At 39.0% G+C, this 17,499-nt stretch overlaps 1 protein-coding gene across 1 annotated transcript; it reads left to right on the top strand.

Annotated features, from left to right (window-relative positions):
* Positions 1-1,621: 1,621 nt before the first annotated feature.
* On the top strand, positions 1,622-2,554 carry LOC106986239 (olfactory receptor 4C11-like). Its single transcript, XM_053202608.1, has one exon. The coding sequence runs from the start codon at positions 1,646-1,648 to the stop codon at positions 2,552-2,554; it is 909 nt and encodes a 302-aa protein (XP_053058583.1). The 5' UTR covers positions 1,622-1,645.
* Positions 2,555-17,499: the final 14,945 nt, after the last annotated feature.

The raw sequence follows: 17,499 nt of genomic DNA, 5'->3' as shown, positions 1-17,499 counted from the left end.
AACCAAAGGAGAGAATCAGATCCTGTCAAAACAAAACCTTTTTGTTTGTCGTCATGTTCATCAGCTTTTCTGCAAAATCATCAACCTTGAAATATTGACCATATTTGTACATAGTAAAAAGATGTAGAAATACACACATATGTAAATATACTGATAGGATCTTTCTTAAATGGCATAGAAGAAACCAAAAGTAGTTATTTCTGGAGAGTAGGATTATAGATTCAATAAACTGGAGACAAATTTTAATTTTCTTCTCTCATTTTCCTGTGTAATTTGGATAATTAATGTTAATCATGAATTATTCTATAATAAAATATAGCTAACAAATAGACACAAAATATTGAAAAACGTTTTTAATGATTATAAATAGCAATGATAATCTCTAGCTTTGGGATGGCAATATCATACTTGGGATATTACTCTGAGTTGTTATCTATGTGAGTGACAATTGGAAGCAATATAAATATCTCAAAGGACAAATGGTCAAAAAGATGCCACTTATAAAAATTTATACAGTGTTACATAATTAAATTAACAATGAAACTAATGAAAACTATAATAACATGGGAAGAAGTGTTATAATAATTCCAAGTCAAAATCAGGACACAAAATGTTATTATATGATGATTTCAATGACAAACTATACGTGCTAGGAACCAGAACTTGAAATAGAACAATCATAACATAGTATGTTGGAATTATGGAATAATATTCAGATGATATTTTTAGAAGTATCCTAATGAATTCAGAGTAAAAAGGAACAACTCGGAGTAAAAACACAATTTAGATTATAGGCATCATTAGGAATTTTATAGCATGTTGAATTCATAGGCCGAGATGCTCAATAATGTAATGAGTTAAGTTCAACAGTACAGCCAAGAAGGTAAACGATTTTCCTCAATTATGCCAACCTCAAAGTTGTCCTGACATTTGTCATATAATGCATCAGGGAAGTTGACATTGAACACGAGAGGTGTAAGTAAAAGACTGTGAAAATAGATTTTTGTAAATCATATTTCATCCAAGATATTGACGGGGTCAGATGAAGGGGTCAGAGACCCAAAAATGAGTGAACTGAACTGAGAATATTTTCATCAAGAGGGACTCCTCAACAGTATGAGTGCTTAATTATAGTGGAATAGTGTTTTTCAGAATTCAAAGCATGTAGATCAAATGCATAACACGTGAAATATATGTGTCTATATGTGTGCATAAAAATATGTTTAATTCTTATGGAAACTCAGGATCAGGTAAGGCAAATATTTGCACTGTATTTTTCATATGAAGGCTAAATTTCCAGCGAGATAAGTCACTTGCCCAAGGAAAGTTCAAGTGCTGCAGTTTTCTATCTTGGTAGGAATTGAATTTTTAAAGGACATTTAATTTTACCTCCCCAAATGCAAAGGCTTTGATCCAAGGAAGTTAGCTTCTGAATCGACAGATAGATCTGGGAGAGGCTTGGGCATCTGCGGATTTACCAAGAGTCATAGAGGATTGAAGGCAGTCAGAGGTAACATAACATGGAGCAAAGCAAGGCATTCAGAGTTCAACCCACCGATCTTCCAAAGCTGTCACTTCTTTTCTTCTCTTTGCAGATTCAGCCCTTGTCCTCAACTGCACCTTACTTTCAGCCAGTAGAATTACGATGAATAGCAGTGTGACTGAATTCATTCTCTTTGGGTTGACACAGGATGCAGGAAAGCAGAAGGCAGTATTTGGGGTCTTCTTGATTCTTTACCTTGCGACACTGTTGGGGAACTTTCTCATTTTGGTGACTATTAAAATAAGCAAGACCCTTGGGAGTCCCATGTACTTCTTCCTATTCTATCTGTCGTTTTCTGATGCTTGCCTCTCTACAACCATAGCTCCCAGATTGATTGTGGGTGCCATTACTCAGAAGAATACCATTTCGTACAATGAGTGCATGACTCAGGTCTTTGCAGCTCATTTCTTTGGGTGCCTGGAAATCTTCGTGCTCATCCTCATGGCTTTTGATCGCTACATAGCTATTTGTAAGCCCTTGAGATACACAACCATCATGAGCCAGCATGTCTGCAGTGTACTGATGATTTTGAGCTGGGTGGGATCCTGTATCCACTCTTCGGCACAAATTTTCCTGGCCTTGAGATTGCCTTTCTGTGGCCCCAACGTGATTGACCACTATTTCTGTGACTTGCAGCCCTTGTTGAAACTTGCCTGTATGGACACTTACGTGATAAATTTGCTAGTTGTTTCCAACAGTGGGGCCATATGCACGGTGAGTTTCATAATCCTGCTTATGTCCTATGTTGTTATCTTGTACTCTCTGCGAAACCACAGTGCTGAAGGAAGGCGAAAAGCCCTTTCCACCTGCACCTCCCACTTTATTGTGGTTGTCCTATTTTTTGGTCCATGTATATTCATATACACACGCCCCCCAACCACATTTCCAATAGACAAGATGGTGGCTGTGTTTTATACAATTGGGACGCCCTTGCTCAACCCTCTGATCTATACCCTGAGGAATGTTGAAGTGAAAAATGCCATGAAAAAGTTATGGTGTAGCAAAGTATGACTTCTGTTGATACAGGATATTCAGGGATTCTAATGTATATTTCCTTAAAAGCTTGATTTTCCTTCATGGACAGGAAAAGTAAAATTTTCTCATTGGGGGAAAAACAATTGAGAAATTTTAATTGTACTCATATTGCATATATTTATTTGTATTAATAGTGATAAATACAAAAAAGTACATATCCCTTTTTCTGAAAGGAGTGCATTAGAATAGGATTACTTGAAGTTTGTAACCATTTTGAACAACTTAAGCTGGTCCTTAGTTGACATCTGGCCATGTTTTCATGATAATCTCACTTCCTGTACAAATTTGTATTTGTATTTAGAAAGAAATGTACTGTCTAGTGGCAGCATGATTGTGTAGTGTGTGTATGTGTGTGCACACACCAATTCTTTTTCCAGATTTTATTCTGGTCCTCAAGAACTTGGACATGGAGCTAATCCATATGGAACTGGAACCTAGAAATGGAGGTAGCGGTCTTGACAACCTGGGACTTGCAGAAGATGTTCTGAGAAAATTCTATGGTGGAATCTGTTCCTGAGCCTGACTCACTGGGGCACCTACATGGATGGACCCTCAAACTCCACGAAAAGCTGGAAACCTCACTGAAAACCTGGACTGTCCCTGGAAAACACTCTCAAAGTTCTGTGAATGGTGGGAGAAGGAGAGTTTTACACTTGGCAGTGATGGGCGGTATCTGCTTTTTGTCAGGCTGTCTGTCCCCATGATCTTCAGAGAGAAGAGGCAGTGAGGTGGTTGGCAGCAGGAATATGTGGAGGGATATAGGATAGAAGAGGGGTTAGAGAACAATGCACAATGAACAATGAAGAGAAATAAAAGGTGAGGAGAGAAGAAGCTTTGCTCTTTTTATATTTGGAGAACCACTTTTTGGGTATCTGAACGTTTGGAGGAAAAAAAATGCAATTTCAGGGTATCTCTATAACATTGACCTAGCTTGGCTTAGCTTTCCTGGCTGTCATGTGTATTTGGGCATCATGAAAACAGTTTCTTTTTTGCCTCTGAATAGTGTCTGAAAAATCCAGTTTCAGATTCCCTGGAAGAATCCAGGATGGGAAAGGCTGCCTCAGTGCTTGTCAATTTTGGTCTTTTGGTTTTGTAGGAGGATGTTTTAAAATACGTATTTGCATTTTTGAAGATGACGTAATTGAGGCGTGTGATGCATACAGCACCACACCGCATCACGATCTCATATTTAAGTACCGTCATGTGATTCTATTTCAGTATCTGAGTTTATAATTCCCATCAAGTTGGCACCAAGAAGTACTTTAAGTGATTACTTTAAGTGATACAGGCTAATGAGAAAAGAATCCAATGAACGTCATGAGTATGTGAAACATTTCTACCAACTGAAGACCAACTGTTATCATGTCCCATCAAAGATGCCCAAGACTCTTACATAGAAAGAGGTGGCAGAATAAATAGTTAAGTCCCAAGGAAGACATTCGTCAGAGCTCTCAGTGCCATATTTACAAGAGGCAATTATGTTTTATGTTCTAAGTGAAGACTCAAGATATTCCTCATTTTGTGTCTTGCAGTTTCATTTCTGAAACCTTTGAATCCGGTCATTTGATTATTATATTTAGTATTATTGGTTCTTAAGTAACCAAGATATAATAAAACTTTTTTTTTAATTCTTATCTCTTGTTGCTCCTTAAAATTTTATATAGCGAGAGAAAAGATATGTTTGTGTGTGCTTGGAAAGCTTCATGAATTTTCTTCTCATTCTTAGATCATATAGAGTCTAGATTCCCCCAGATTTTAGATAAGGACTCAGTTGGGAGGGGTGGGAGAAGTGGTCAGGGGACAGAAAGGTCTTACTTGACCTGGTAACTTAACAAATTGGCTGACTCTGCTTCTGGCAAATGTTGAAAGCTTTTTATTTGCCTTCCCTTTGGAGGATTTTTGTAAGCTTTCTAATTTTAGTATCCTTGATGTGGGAAGAATAATTCTCTTTCTTATGATCACTGATGACCCCTTGTTAGCACTTAGAAAGCCAGTAGTAACCTTCAAAAGTCTCCCTCTTTTCCTCCCTCCCTTCTGTCTTTCCTTCCCCCCAATGCTCCCTCCTCCTCTCTTCCTCCCTCCTTCTCATCCATTCTTCCTTCCTTTTTTCTCTTCTTTCAACACATTGTGTACTAAATGCATACTAGGTTCCATGACTGATGGATACAAAGTTGAATGAGAGAGTTACAACCCCAATCCTCATGGAACCTAAGTCTAAAGACATTCCTTAAAATGTTTCAAATTTAGGTGTTTTTTTCCTTAGGTCCAGCCATAGTTTTGTTATTTTAAATTGTTCTTATAGTTTAAAATTGGAAAGGAAGGCATGGGATTTAAAGATTTTTTTTTTCTCAAGTCATCTTTTCCCAGAAAAATCCCACTTTCTTTCCATGGTAATTCTATTCCTTGACTTCCATCATGTCATGGTATCATGATTATTTTGGTACTTCTCTAATCTTAACTTCCTGGTCCACTTTTTGCTGCTATAATTTCCTGTCTTCTAAAAGCCCTTTTAAACCTAGGATCTACCCTTGGCTCATTCTTCTCATCACATGCATTACTTGGGTACTGTTATCTACTCTCCTAGTTTCAACTAACACTGATACATCAATGTTCACCATATTCGATCTCCAACCTGACTTTCTTCTGATTTGAATTTTGTTTCTCTGTCTTATTTGATATCTTTCATTACATCTTCTGGGGTTTTCAGCAGATTGCTTATGGTATTCAGTCTGAGCTCCTTAACTTAACACACCGTAGTTGCCAGTATGTACCTCTCCAACACTATTTTCTGTATCTTTCTGACTAAAACTATATGTCCTGTACATCCTGAATTTCTTCAGACCAAAAATAATGATAGCTATTATTATTCAATCCCATATCTGTTAGCTCTTGCTGTGAAACAACCATGCAATCTCAGTAACATAAAACTATATATATATATATATATATGTATATATATATATATACACACACACATATATATATATATGTGTGTGTGTGTGTGTGTGTGTTTTAATTGTTAGTTTATGGATCAGCTGGGGTGTACTTCTACTTTTAGTTGAGCTCATTTAAACATCTGCAGTCAGCTTCAGGTGGATGGGTGGCTCTATGATCTTCTCTGGGACATCTCAGGTGTTTGGGTTCGATTAGCTATAGTCTGATCCGATATGATCTTGAATAGGACGGTGGTGCTCTTTCCCTGGTGGCCTGTCGTCCAGCATGCTAATCCAGGGTTGTTCTCATGGCAGAAGTGTCTCAGAGAGCAAATGAAAGTGCACAAACCTCTTGAGGCAGAGGCTCAGAACGGGCGTTCTGTCGGGGTGTCTACCACGTTCTATCGGCCAAAGTGAGTCACAAGGACTTCCCAGACTCAGAAAGGGAAGGTCTGCAAAGTTACAAGGAAACTAGTGTAGATACAGGGAGGCTAATAACTGTGGGCACAGTGTAATAAATCTGGCCCAAATGCTTACCACATGCCAGGGAGTTTTCAACATGTTTTGTAGAATTTAATTGATTTCATCCTTAGCAGTGCCTATAGTATACTCTGTCTTTGTTCATGCTGGTCCCATTACCTGGAATGTCCTTTACTTTGGCTAACTTGGAAACATCTTACTCATGTTTTCAGACTCAACTTCAATGTCATCTCTTCTAGGAAGCTTTTCGTTGGCCCAAATGGCTCAGCCAAAGGCTCTTTATTTACACTCCCTTAGTACTTGTAAATTACATCTCAACATATTCATCACATTTTGTTGAATTTAATTAATTTGTGTACCTTTCCATGGCTTTTACATTTCCTATCTCCAGGGAATTGGCATAGAGGAATTTAGAAGCGTGAGGTTAAACTGGGCTTTAAACTAGGCTTAGAAATTTATCTGGAACAATTCACTTAATCTCTTTGTATCTCAGGTAGCTCATCTGCCAAACGGGAGCACAACAATAGTGAATGTATAGATTTGTGGCAAAGATGAGATGAGTTAACATTGATAAAGTGCTTAGGGAAGTGCCTGTGATATGATAAATGCACAATAGATACCCTTCATTATTATTGCTTATATTTGCACGATCACAATACACATAATCAATAATGTTTAAATAAACTGAAATATTTTTAAACTCTTCGAAGAACTTAAAAAGCAAGTGTCATCTCTCTGAAACAACCAAGATGATGTTCTGAAAAATACTGCTTAGAGAAATTAGTTGAAAGGGTTCAAACATGGGACTGAGCAGGATATATATTTAGTGCCTCACTGACAAGTTACAGCAGGGAGAGTTAAGTCACTCACAGGAAAAGTTTCCTTTCTTCTCTCATTTCCCAGCTGCCTTTCAGTTACGTGCAAGTGTCTTAGAATTTATCTACCTGGCCCCTGTGGATGTTGAAGGTATAGCTTACATTTTGAGGAATGTGAGTGGAGGCTTTGTGCACCAGTCTGAGGCTAAAGCGTTAAGAAAACCAGCTCACATTGCCAGTGTCTGGGGTCTTCTGCCGAGTATGGCCACTGAAGGGACCACCCTTTCAGTTACAAGCTGATGGAATTAGTCTGCCTGTTCTCGACCTACTATGTGAAGCAGAGACCCCTGTTGCAAGGAATGTGTAGGGTGACTGAGAAAATGTCTTTTTCTGTTCATTACTCTGTCTTGTGTGGTTTCATCCCACATACATAATTTAATATTCTCAGTATTGAACAAAACGTCGATGGCAAAGGACCTTTCAGAAACTTCTGGAACCTCCCCCCCGGTTGCAGCCTCTTCAGGTGCCTTGAGCCCTGTGCTCTGAATCCTTGTCTCAGGGACAACTTTAGCATCAGACTGCCTTCCTGCACTGTGGTCTGATGTGTTCCTGCAAATCCTGGGTCTGACCCAGTGCTCGCCTGATCTGTTTCCTTTCTCTAAAGGATCCCTTCCCTGTGTTGCCAGTTGTCCAATAATGAAAACAGTGTTTCATATATTTTGTCCAGCTCCACAACATAAGTGGAAGGCAGAACTTTGCTTCCATAAAAGAATTCCTAACCCATCAAGATTCTCTACTCTGAGATAGACAAACTGACTTATATTATCTCCTAGGATCCTATTTTTTTTTCCTGATTTGCTGTTGCCAATTTTTAATTTTTGTGTCTCATTCATAATTATTTTAGCACCTGCACAATTGATCTCTTGGTGACTCCCATTCGTTACTTAAATATTATATCCTGCATTAAATGGTATTTCTTTAGTGTTTTTCCAGTGCTGACCCTCAACTTGTCCTTGTTTGTATTCCAGCCTCCCAGGAATGATACGACGATCAGAAGACAGAAAGAAGACAAGAATGTTTTATTTTCTCTCTCTCTCTTTTTTTTTAAGTAGGCTTTATGACCAGTGCAGAACCCAATGGAGGGCTTGAACTCATGACACTGTGATCAAGCCCTGAACTGAGATCAAGAATTGGATGCTTAATTGACTGAGGAGCCCAGGTGCCCCAGGAAACTTTTATTATTTTTGTTAAAGTTTATTTAATTTGATAGAGGGTTAGAGAGTGATAGAGAGAGTGTGTGCAAGCTCAGGAGGGGCAGAGAGAAGGAGGAGGAGGACGAGGAGGAGGAGGAGGAGGAGAGAATCCTAAGCAAACTCCACGCTGTCAGCTTGTTGCAGGGCTGACAGAAATAAAGAATCAGATGCTCAACCAACTGAGTCATTCAGGTACCCTTAAAGCTGCTAACAAGAAAAAAAAGACTCATATTGGAAGATCTTTAAAGTCTTTATTAACGTGGGAAAGGAAAGAAGAAGCAGAATGGGAATTCCTTGGTAACTGGAATAATGTCCATCCAGGAATAAACTGATCATTTTGTCTGATATCAATTTTCAAAATTTATTAAGTAGCTAACATGTTAATATGTGTTAAAATATGCATATAGTAGTAATTTATACATGATGAGATGTTTTGAAGAGACGTTTGAAGTTCTGTGTTTTGGTGACACATTGACACCTTGTAGGTCAGATTAAGTGACGGATGGTTTTTTATGTTTATTTATTTATTTTGAAAAGGTGGGAGACACAGAGAGAGAAAAAGAGAGAGAATCCCAAGCAGGTTCCACACTGGCACCGTCAGCATGGCATCCGATGCGGGGCTTGATCCCATGAACCATGAGATCATGACCTGAGCAGAAATCAATGCAGAAAGTAGCTGGCAAGGAATGAGGTTGAGAGAAGGGCCTTTTTCAGATAGAGGAAACAACTGGATGGTTCCACGATGATGGGAGTGATCCTGAAGGGATGAAAAGGCGCTGAGGAAAGAGGGATGATTATCAGACCACTGGTCTCACATGGACAGAAGGAAATAGGATCCAGTACATAGTGGAACATTGGCTTCAGATGGTAGAACAGATGGTTTCTAAGGAGCCAAATTCCATGATAACAGGCAGGGGGCTGCTTATGTGGGTACAGATGCTGAGGTGGGGCAGATGGGGTGATGTGCTTATACGAATTCTTTTCAGATTGCTTCAAGTTTCTCAATGAATTAGAAAGTAAAATCATTGGTTGAGACTGAGAAAAGAGAATTATCTGGGGTTTAAAGACAGAAGGGAATCGGAGTGTCTGGGTGGCTCAGTTGGTTAAGTGACCGACTCTTGATTTCGGCTCCGGTCAAGGTCTCAGGGTCTTGGGATCAAGCCCTGTGTCGAACTCTGTGCTGAAAAAGGAACCTGCTTAAGATCCTCTCTCTCCTTCTGCTCCTCTCCTCTGCTTGGTCTCTCTCTCTCTCTCTAAAATAATTTTTAAAAATTTAACGATACAGGAGAAGATAAATAATTCTTTAGGATACACTGTTGTCACCAATACTGCTGACGCTGACAAGTGCTACCAGTGAAATGACAGTCCCTTTAGGACAACAGAGAGTAAATGGACTGTGGACAGTATAATACCCCAGCAGCATCAATGGCTCACTTGAGATCCAAGTGATGAATGTAGGGTGAAATCGGCTAGCGTGGTCCCTCCATACCACTCACAGGATGAAGTACAACGTGGTTAAAACTTCACACAATCCACGAACATTTTCTGGACCCGCAAAAATACAAAATCCTCTAGTCCTAGGTGAAACCTGGAGCTGGAACTTGCCCTACCACCTCACTCGATCGCCACCTTGTGGCAAGATCGCAGAAGAGCCAAATCAACCCAAGGGTTGTAGAAGCTGTTAGAGAAATCACCATTGACCAGGTTGCCTTCATCTGAACACGAGGAGGATGGGCGGCTTTGTCCTTTACCTGTCTAGGAAATCATCCTGGAAATTGGTGTTTAACCAAGCTATATCATAACTTTGGCTTAGCGCGTCTGTCCACAGCTGTGACAAATCCCCCAATTAAAAAATGTATTGTTCATTCTTTTCAGTGTAAGCGTTTCCTTCTTCCTCAAGGTTTAGAATCTTGTCTCTTTATTTTTCTGGAAAGGTCTGAAAGGTGCTGTGCTTTAGTTAAGAGTTCTGTAAATGGTCTATTTGGCACCTGAAGTCTGGCAGCAAGGCAGACTTAACCCTGTTGTTCCCACCCAGCAGACCTGGGCAGCATCATCTATTGTTGATTGGAACCTAAATAGGTGTTGCTAACTCTTCCTGTAATTAGCAAGATCCTTCCACTTCATCATACCTATCTGTGTAAATGTTTTTCAAATCAGTTTTCATGGGATCGATTGTTAAAATCACTTTACTTACATGGTCTCATTTCCCACCTAGAGCATGTTACAATGCCAGGACCCTAGGGCTGGCCCTTGTAGCTTCTGCTCTTTGGTTGACTGTTTCCAATCTCAGGGGGCAGGAGGTTATCTCAGTTGAGAGATATCTGTCAAAGGAGAATTATTATAGAGTCAATCCTTAAAATCTACTGATTCTTTCTTTAAGATGAGAACATTTTTTCATACATTTTTGGTATTTTGAACATAAATCAACAAGGCTTTAAAAATTACAACACATTTTGGGGACGTATTAAGACAGCAGAGACGTAGGGGGACCCTGGGCTTTTCTTGTCCCTTGAGCACATTTGGATCGAGGGCAGATCACTTGGAACACCCAGGAAATTGATCTGCAGGGTGGCAGAAGGACCACCACAGTTGGAGGGGGATAGCCTGGTAGGTGTGAGGGTTGCTTCAACAAACAAATGGAACCACACCCACTTAAGGGTGCAAACACTCCCCACTGCAAGCAAGGAGTAGCTCTGCAGGGGACTGACGGGTGGGAAAGAGCAGCCAAAAAACTCAACAACTGAGCGTACACAGCATACACGAGAAACACTTTCTGAAGTGCCAGGCCCTGGACAGTGTATGACCCCTTTGTAATATGGCAGTACTCTCAGGTGCAGGAAACATCCCAAGATTTAAAAGTACCCCAAAGACAGAAACTTAGCCAAAAATGAGACGATGCTGGGATTCTCCCCAATAGAAAGGTCAAGAAGAAATCACAGCCAAAGGTTTGCTCAAAACAGATATAAGTAATATATCCAAATAAGAATTTAGGGCAACAGTCATAAGACTACAAGCTGGGCTTGAAAAAAAGCATAGAAGACACCAGAGAAATCCTTGCTGCAGAGATCAAAGACCTAAGAACTAGTCAGGATGAATGAAAAAGGCTATAGCTGAGACGCAAAACAAACTGGATACAGTGAGAGTGAAGATTGAAGTAACAGGGGAGAATAGAGGAGATCAAAGGTGAAATTATGGAAAATAATGAAGCTGGATATAAGAGGGAAAGGAAATTACTAAGTCATGAGGGGAGACTTAGAGAACTAAGTGATTCCATGAAATGAAACAACAGCCATATTGTAGGATTTCAAAAAGAAGAACAGTGGGAAAAAGAAGCAGAAGGTTTATTCAAACAAAATATAGCTGAGAACGTCCCTAATCCAGGGAAGGAAATTAGCAATCAGGTCCAAAAGGTAGAGAGAACTCCCCTCAAAATCAACAAAACAGGTCAACACCAAGACATATTATAGTGAAACTTGCAAAATACAAAGATAAAGAGAGAATTCTGAAAGCAACCAGAGACAAAAGGTCCTTGACCTAAGAGGGTAGACACATAAGGTTAGTAACAGACTTGTCCATTGAAGCTTGGCTGGCCAGAAGGGAGTGGCAGAAAATGTTCAATGTACTAAATGGGAAAATAAATAGAAGGAGAAATAAGGAGTTTACCAGATGAGCAGGAATTAAAGGAGGTCATGACCACTAAACCAGCCCTGTAAGAAATGTTATTTATTTTTATTTTCTTTTAAAAGTTTTCATTCATTTATTTTGAGAGAGAGAGAGAGAGAGAGAGAGAGAGAGAGAGAAGGAAGAGAGAGAGAGAAAGAGACACACACAGAGAGAGACACACACACAGAGGCAGAGAGAGAGAGAATTCCAAGCAGGCTCTGCACTGTCAGCGTGGAGCCCAACGTGGGGCTTGAAAACATGAACCTTGAGATCATGACCTGAGCTGAAATCAAGAGTCAGTTGCTTAACCAACTGAGCAACCCAGGTGCCTCGCCCTGTAAGAAATTTTAAGGGGGGCTCTCTGAGTGGAGATAAAAGAAAAGAAAAGAGAAGCAATAAAGACTACAAGGGACAAGAGAATATCCCCAGAAATATCAACTCTATAGGTAACACAATGGCACTAAATTCATGTCTTTCAGTAATCACTCTGAATGTAAATGGGCTAAATTCTCCAACCAAAAGACATAGGGTATCAGAATGGATGAGAAAACAAGATCCATCTATACGCTGCCTAAAAGAGGCTCATTTTAGACCTAAAGACACCTGCAGATTGAAAGTGAGGGGATGGAGGTCAAAAGAAAGCCAGAGTGGCCATACTTATATCAGACAAACTAGATTTAAATTTTTTTAATGTTTATTTATTTTTGATAGGGATACAGAGACAGAGACAAAGACAGAGTGTGAGCAGGGGAGGAGCAGAGAAAGAGAGAGAGAGAGACACACACAGAATCCAAAGCAGGCTCTAGGCTCCAAGTTGCCAGCACAGAGCCCGACGCGGTGCTCAAACCCACCTACCGCGAAATCATGACCTGAGCTGAAGTCGGATGCTTAACTGACTGAGCCGCCCAGGCACCCCATCAGACAGGCTAGATTTAAAAACAAAGGCTGTAACAAGAGATGAAGAAGTGCATTACATCATAACTAAGGGACCTATCCACCAAGAAGATCTAACAATTATAAATATTTATGCTTACAACTTGGAAGCAAATATGTAAATCAGTTAATGACAAACATAAAGAAACTCATTGATAATAATGACATAATAGTAGGAGACTTTAATACCCCACTTAGGGCAATGAACAGATAATCTAAACAGAAAATCAAAAAGGAAACAACGGCTTTGAATGGCACACTGGCCCATATGGACTTATTAGATGAATTCAGGACATTTCATCTTAAAGCAGCAGAATACACATTTTTCTCAAAGACACATGGGACATTCCCCAGAATAGATCACATACTGGGTCACAAATCAGCCCTGAACAGATACAAAAAGATTGAGATCATACCATGCATATTTTCAGATCGTAGCACTATGAAACTTGAAATCAAACAAGAAAAAAATTTGAAAAGCCCTCAAATAGGTGGAGGCTAAAGAACATCCTACTAAACAATGAATGGGTTAACCAGGAAATTAAAGAAGAAATAAAAAATACATGGGAGAAAATGAAAATGAAAACATGACAAACCAAACCCTTTGGTATGCAGCAGAGGCAGTCCTAAGAGGGAAGTATATTGCAATTCAGGTCTACTTCAAGAAGCAAGAAAGTTCCCAAGTCCACAACCTAAACTTCCGCCTCAAGGTGCCAGAAAAAGGGCAACCAATAAAGTCTAAGCCAGCAGAAGAAGGAAAATAGCGAAGATTAGAACAGAAATGAACAATATAGAAACAAAAAAATCCAGTAGAACAGATCAATAAAGCTAAAGCTGGTGTTTTGAAAGAATAAGAAAAAATTGATAAATTGCCAGCCAGACTTACCAAAAAGAAAAGAGAAAGGACCCAAATTGATAAAATTTAGAACTGAAAGAGGAAGGAGCACAACTAACGCCACAGAAACACAAACAATTAGAAGAGAATACTGTGAAAAATCATATGCCAAAAAACTGGACAATCTGGAAGAAATTGACAGATTCCTAGAAAATCACACACTACCAAACTTAAGCAGGAATAAATCGAAAATTTGAACAGGCCCATAACCAGTAAAGAAATGAAATCTTGTGGCACCTTGGTGGCTCAGTCGGTTAAACATTTGACTCTTGGCTTCGACTCAGGTCATGATCTCACAGTTTGTGAGATCAAGCACCGTGTCTGGCTCTGCAGTGACAGTGAAGAGCCTGCTTGGGATTCTCTGTGTCCCTGTCTCTCTGCCTCTCCTCCATGCCTGCTGTCTCTCTTAAAATAAATAAGCATTTTTTTAAAAGAATGAAATCTTGCCATTTGCAAGATGTGGATGGAACTCGAGTATATTATGCTAAGTGAAATAAGTCCGGGAAAGACAAGCATCATATAATTTCAATCATATGTGAAATTTAAGAAACACCACAGATGTACATAAGGGAAAGGAAGGAAAAATAAGATAAAAATGGAGAGGGAGGCGAACCATAAGAGACTCTTAAAAACAGAGAACAACCTGGAGTGTTGCTGGATGGGAGGTGTGTGGGAGAACGGGCTAAATGAACGAGGGGCATTAAGGAGGACACTTGTTGGGATGAGCAGTGGGTGTTACATGGAAGTGATGCATCACTGGGTTCGACTCCTGAAACCGATACTCTGCTGTGTGTTAACTAACTTGAATTTAAATAAACAAATTAGAAAAAATACAACACATTCAGCTTTTAGCCTGGTTCGTGGCTGTAGTCTGGGGGCCAGCACACAACTCTCAGGGGATTTAGGAGGCAGGTAGCAGCTGTATCAAGAGGACATTTAAGTTTAGGTCTTTAATATTTGGTACCTGGATGGGAAAGTATTAAAATAAAATTCTCCTATTTATGACAAAGTCCACCATCTACAGTAAAAACGAACAAACAAAAAAAAAACAAAACAAAACAGAAAAAAGTTAATGTGGGTTTTTGCTGCTATAGAAATCATATTATTTGTTTTGCACATATATTTACCCCTTATTTATTTATTTATTTATTTATTTATTTATTTGAGAGAGAGAGAGAGAGAGAATGAGTAGGGGAGGTGCAGAAAGAGAGGTAGAGAGAGAATCTTAAGCAGGCTCTGTGACATCAGCTTGGAGCCTCTCACAAGGATAAGATCAGAAGTCAAGAGCAGACTTGAGTTGGAATCAAAGTTGGAAGTGAAAGGCTTTCATAACAAGATTAAGCAGATGGGAAAGTTAAGGATTGAGGGGAAGTGAGAAGGAAAAAAAGGACAGTAAAAGTGTTAATTTTCTAGAAATTACAGGAAGTAGAAGGTTTTGTGGTTTATATTTTGGGAACTTCTCCTAGTCTTATGAGTATTTGTGGAAAAACTTGAATGATTAAGAAAGGCCAGCCTCATGTTCTCAGAAGGGATCAGCTTACCATGATCCAAGGTGTTTGAGATTTATCTGTTCATTATACCTTGTATGCTTCAAGTTTATCAAAACATGCAAGAATAGAACTCATGGCAATTGTTAATTACTTAGTCTTATGTTAGTAGTTGGGAGCCACAGTTCTGTTTTTGTTGTAGCATGCCCTTCTGGGAAGCAATCTAGACAGAAATCTTTGTGGGTACCAGAAGTGGTACATAGAACATTTAGAATCCCCATGTGGTTTTGTATTTTCCTTCCCTTCAAAGACAGTGTTTCTAACTTGATCCAGTATCTTACATCTTAACTTTTCTTTCTTCTCTTTCTCCTCTCTACCCTACCTTGGAAATTTTCTTCTTTGTCCCATTGGAGGGAAATTTTCTTCTTTGTCCCATCAAGACTCTTCATTGTTCATCATTCTCTACAAATGTCCAAACCAAACAAAAAGAAAAAATGATTTTAAAAGATAACTTTTATACTTTAATAGATTTAAACATTTCAGAATTAAATATTAAAATTTAAATATTATAGGACTGTGCTCGTCCTATTAGATAATTTTACTAATGAGTTTGAGGCAAGAAGAAAAAAATGGAATTCCTTTCTCTATCCATGACGGATTAAGTCAAGAAAACAGAACAAAAAAATAGTGCAATTTTGTTTGCATTGTGATCACAGGAAGATGTTCTGTGTAAAGGCAGGGAGTTGGCATCAGCTCATGGATGGGAAGAAAGGAAGGAGGCCTCAGCTGCAGTTCATGACTGGGCAGGGCACTGGAGACAGAGATACCATTCAAGGTGGCTGATGTAATGTCTTCAGAGAATCTTTTATTATGTTGGGGGAATTGGCGCCTGTTAGAAGGAGCCCTTTCCAGTAGCTCCATAGTAGTATTCAGCTCCAAAGCTTCTTGCCAAGAATCCATTGGCTGCTAGAAGAAGTTGTCACTGGGGAGCTGATAAACAAAAGTGCGTGCCTGTTAGTGTGGCAGTGGTTTTGGCACCAAGAATTCTGAATAATTAAAGCATTGCATCAGCCTTGGAGACCAAGAGACCATGTTGGAAGGAGATATTGACCACAGTTGGCTGCGTGCCTCAGGGAATGCCCTTTTTCCTTCCCTGTGTCATAAGACAAAGGCAGGGCTAGCCACGGCATCTGTAAGTAAGGCTGACCTAAAGAATACATTGTTGTCATAGCCTTAGTATAGCACTTGACCCCCCAGATTATACCTTGGTTAAAATCATGGCATATATGTGTCTATATATCAGCTAGTAAATCATTTTAGTAAAGACTTTATTTTTTTAGAGTACTTTTAAGTTCATGGCAAAACTTAAAGGAAGGCACAGAAATTTCCCCTATATTAGCTGCCCCCCACCCCATGCATAGCGTCCTCATTATCAACATCCCTTACAACAGTTGTATGTTTGTTGCACTTGAACTGACACTGACACATCATAATCACCCCAAATTTCTAGTTTGCCTTAAGGTTCACTTTTAGTGTTGCACATTCTGTGGGTTTGGACAGATGTATAATGACATACATCCATCATTAGAGTGTCATGCAGACTTTTTTTAATGCCCTAAGGATCCTCTGTGCTTTACCTATTCGTCTATCCCCATTACCTGTTCAGATTGGGTTTTTAAATTATGAAATAGGATGAAGATAAATCTATTTTAATTAGGCTGTCTGAGTTTTTCACTTTTACAAAATTTTGTGTATAGTCTAAAGTATCCACAGGCAGTCTAGTAGAAGGTATCAGTTCCACGTTGGACTCAACGTTCTGGAAGTTCATCTATTTAAAGAGCTCTGTAACCTATCAATAAGAGAGTAAAGATGATGCATCTCATTTTAATTTTCCAAACAGAAGATCTTATTCTACTCGACTAGACCTTAGAACCCAGGCTGTATTCTAGGGGACAAAGAACTTTATGGTATCATGTAGTTCTCAAATTCATTACCATGCTTCTCCTAACCCCTGCAAGTGATCTTTAATTAATATAGCTATGTAGGAGTAGATGGAAATATTTTTATACTTATGTTTCTTGTTAATGAAGTGCAATCATATACCTCAAATCTAACTTTCTAGATCACATCTTTTAATAGTGTTTAATGAATAAACATTCTGCCTCATAGAAAGTCTCTTCTCTTCACAGGACATCAGTCTATTTTAGTGCTCACAAATTTTATCCTAAATATGAAAGGATAATGTGTCTAATAATTGACATTTTTTTATTTGAGCGTAGTTGACACACAATGTGGCATTAATATCAGTTGTACAACTTTTATTTGAGAAGTTTATACTTTTTACTACTTTCACCATGAGTATAGCTACCATCTGTCCCATTATATTGCTAACAATTGACATTTAAAACTTTTTTTAGTGTTTATTTATTTTTGAGACAGAGAGACAGAGCACGAGTGGGGGA

Source organism: Acinonyx jubatus, chromosome D1 (assembly GCF_027475565.1).
Source record: "Acinonyx jubatus isolate Ajub_Pintada_27869175 chromosome D1, VMU_Ajub_asm_v1.0, whole genome shotgun sequence".
Taxonomy (NCBI): Eukaryota; Metazoa; Chordata; class Mammalia; order Carnivora; family Felidae; genus Acinonyx; species Acinonyx jubatus.
Note: the sequence above shows the minus strand (reverse complement) of the source record. Positions and strands in the feature narration are given on the sequence as shown.

Coding starts and splice junctions, on each gene's coding strand:
- LOC106986239 (XM_053202608.1), top strand. CDS start 1,646: ATGAATAGCAGTGTGACTGAATTCATTCTCTTTGGGTTGACACAGGAT.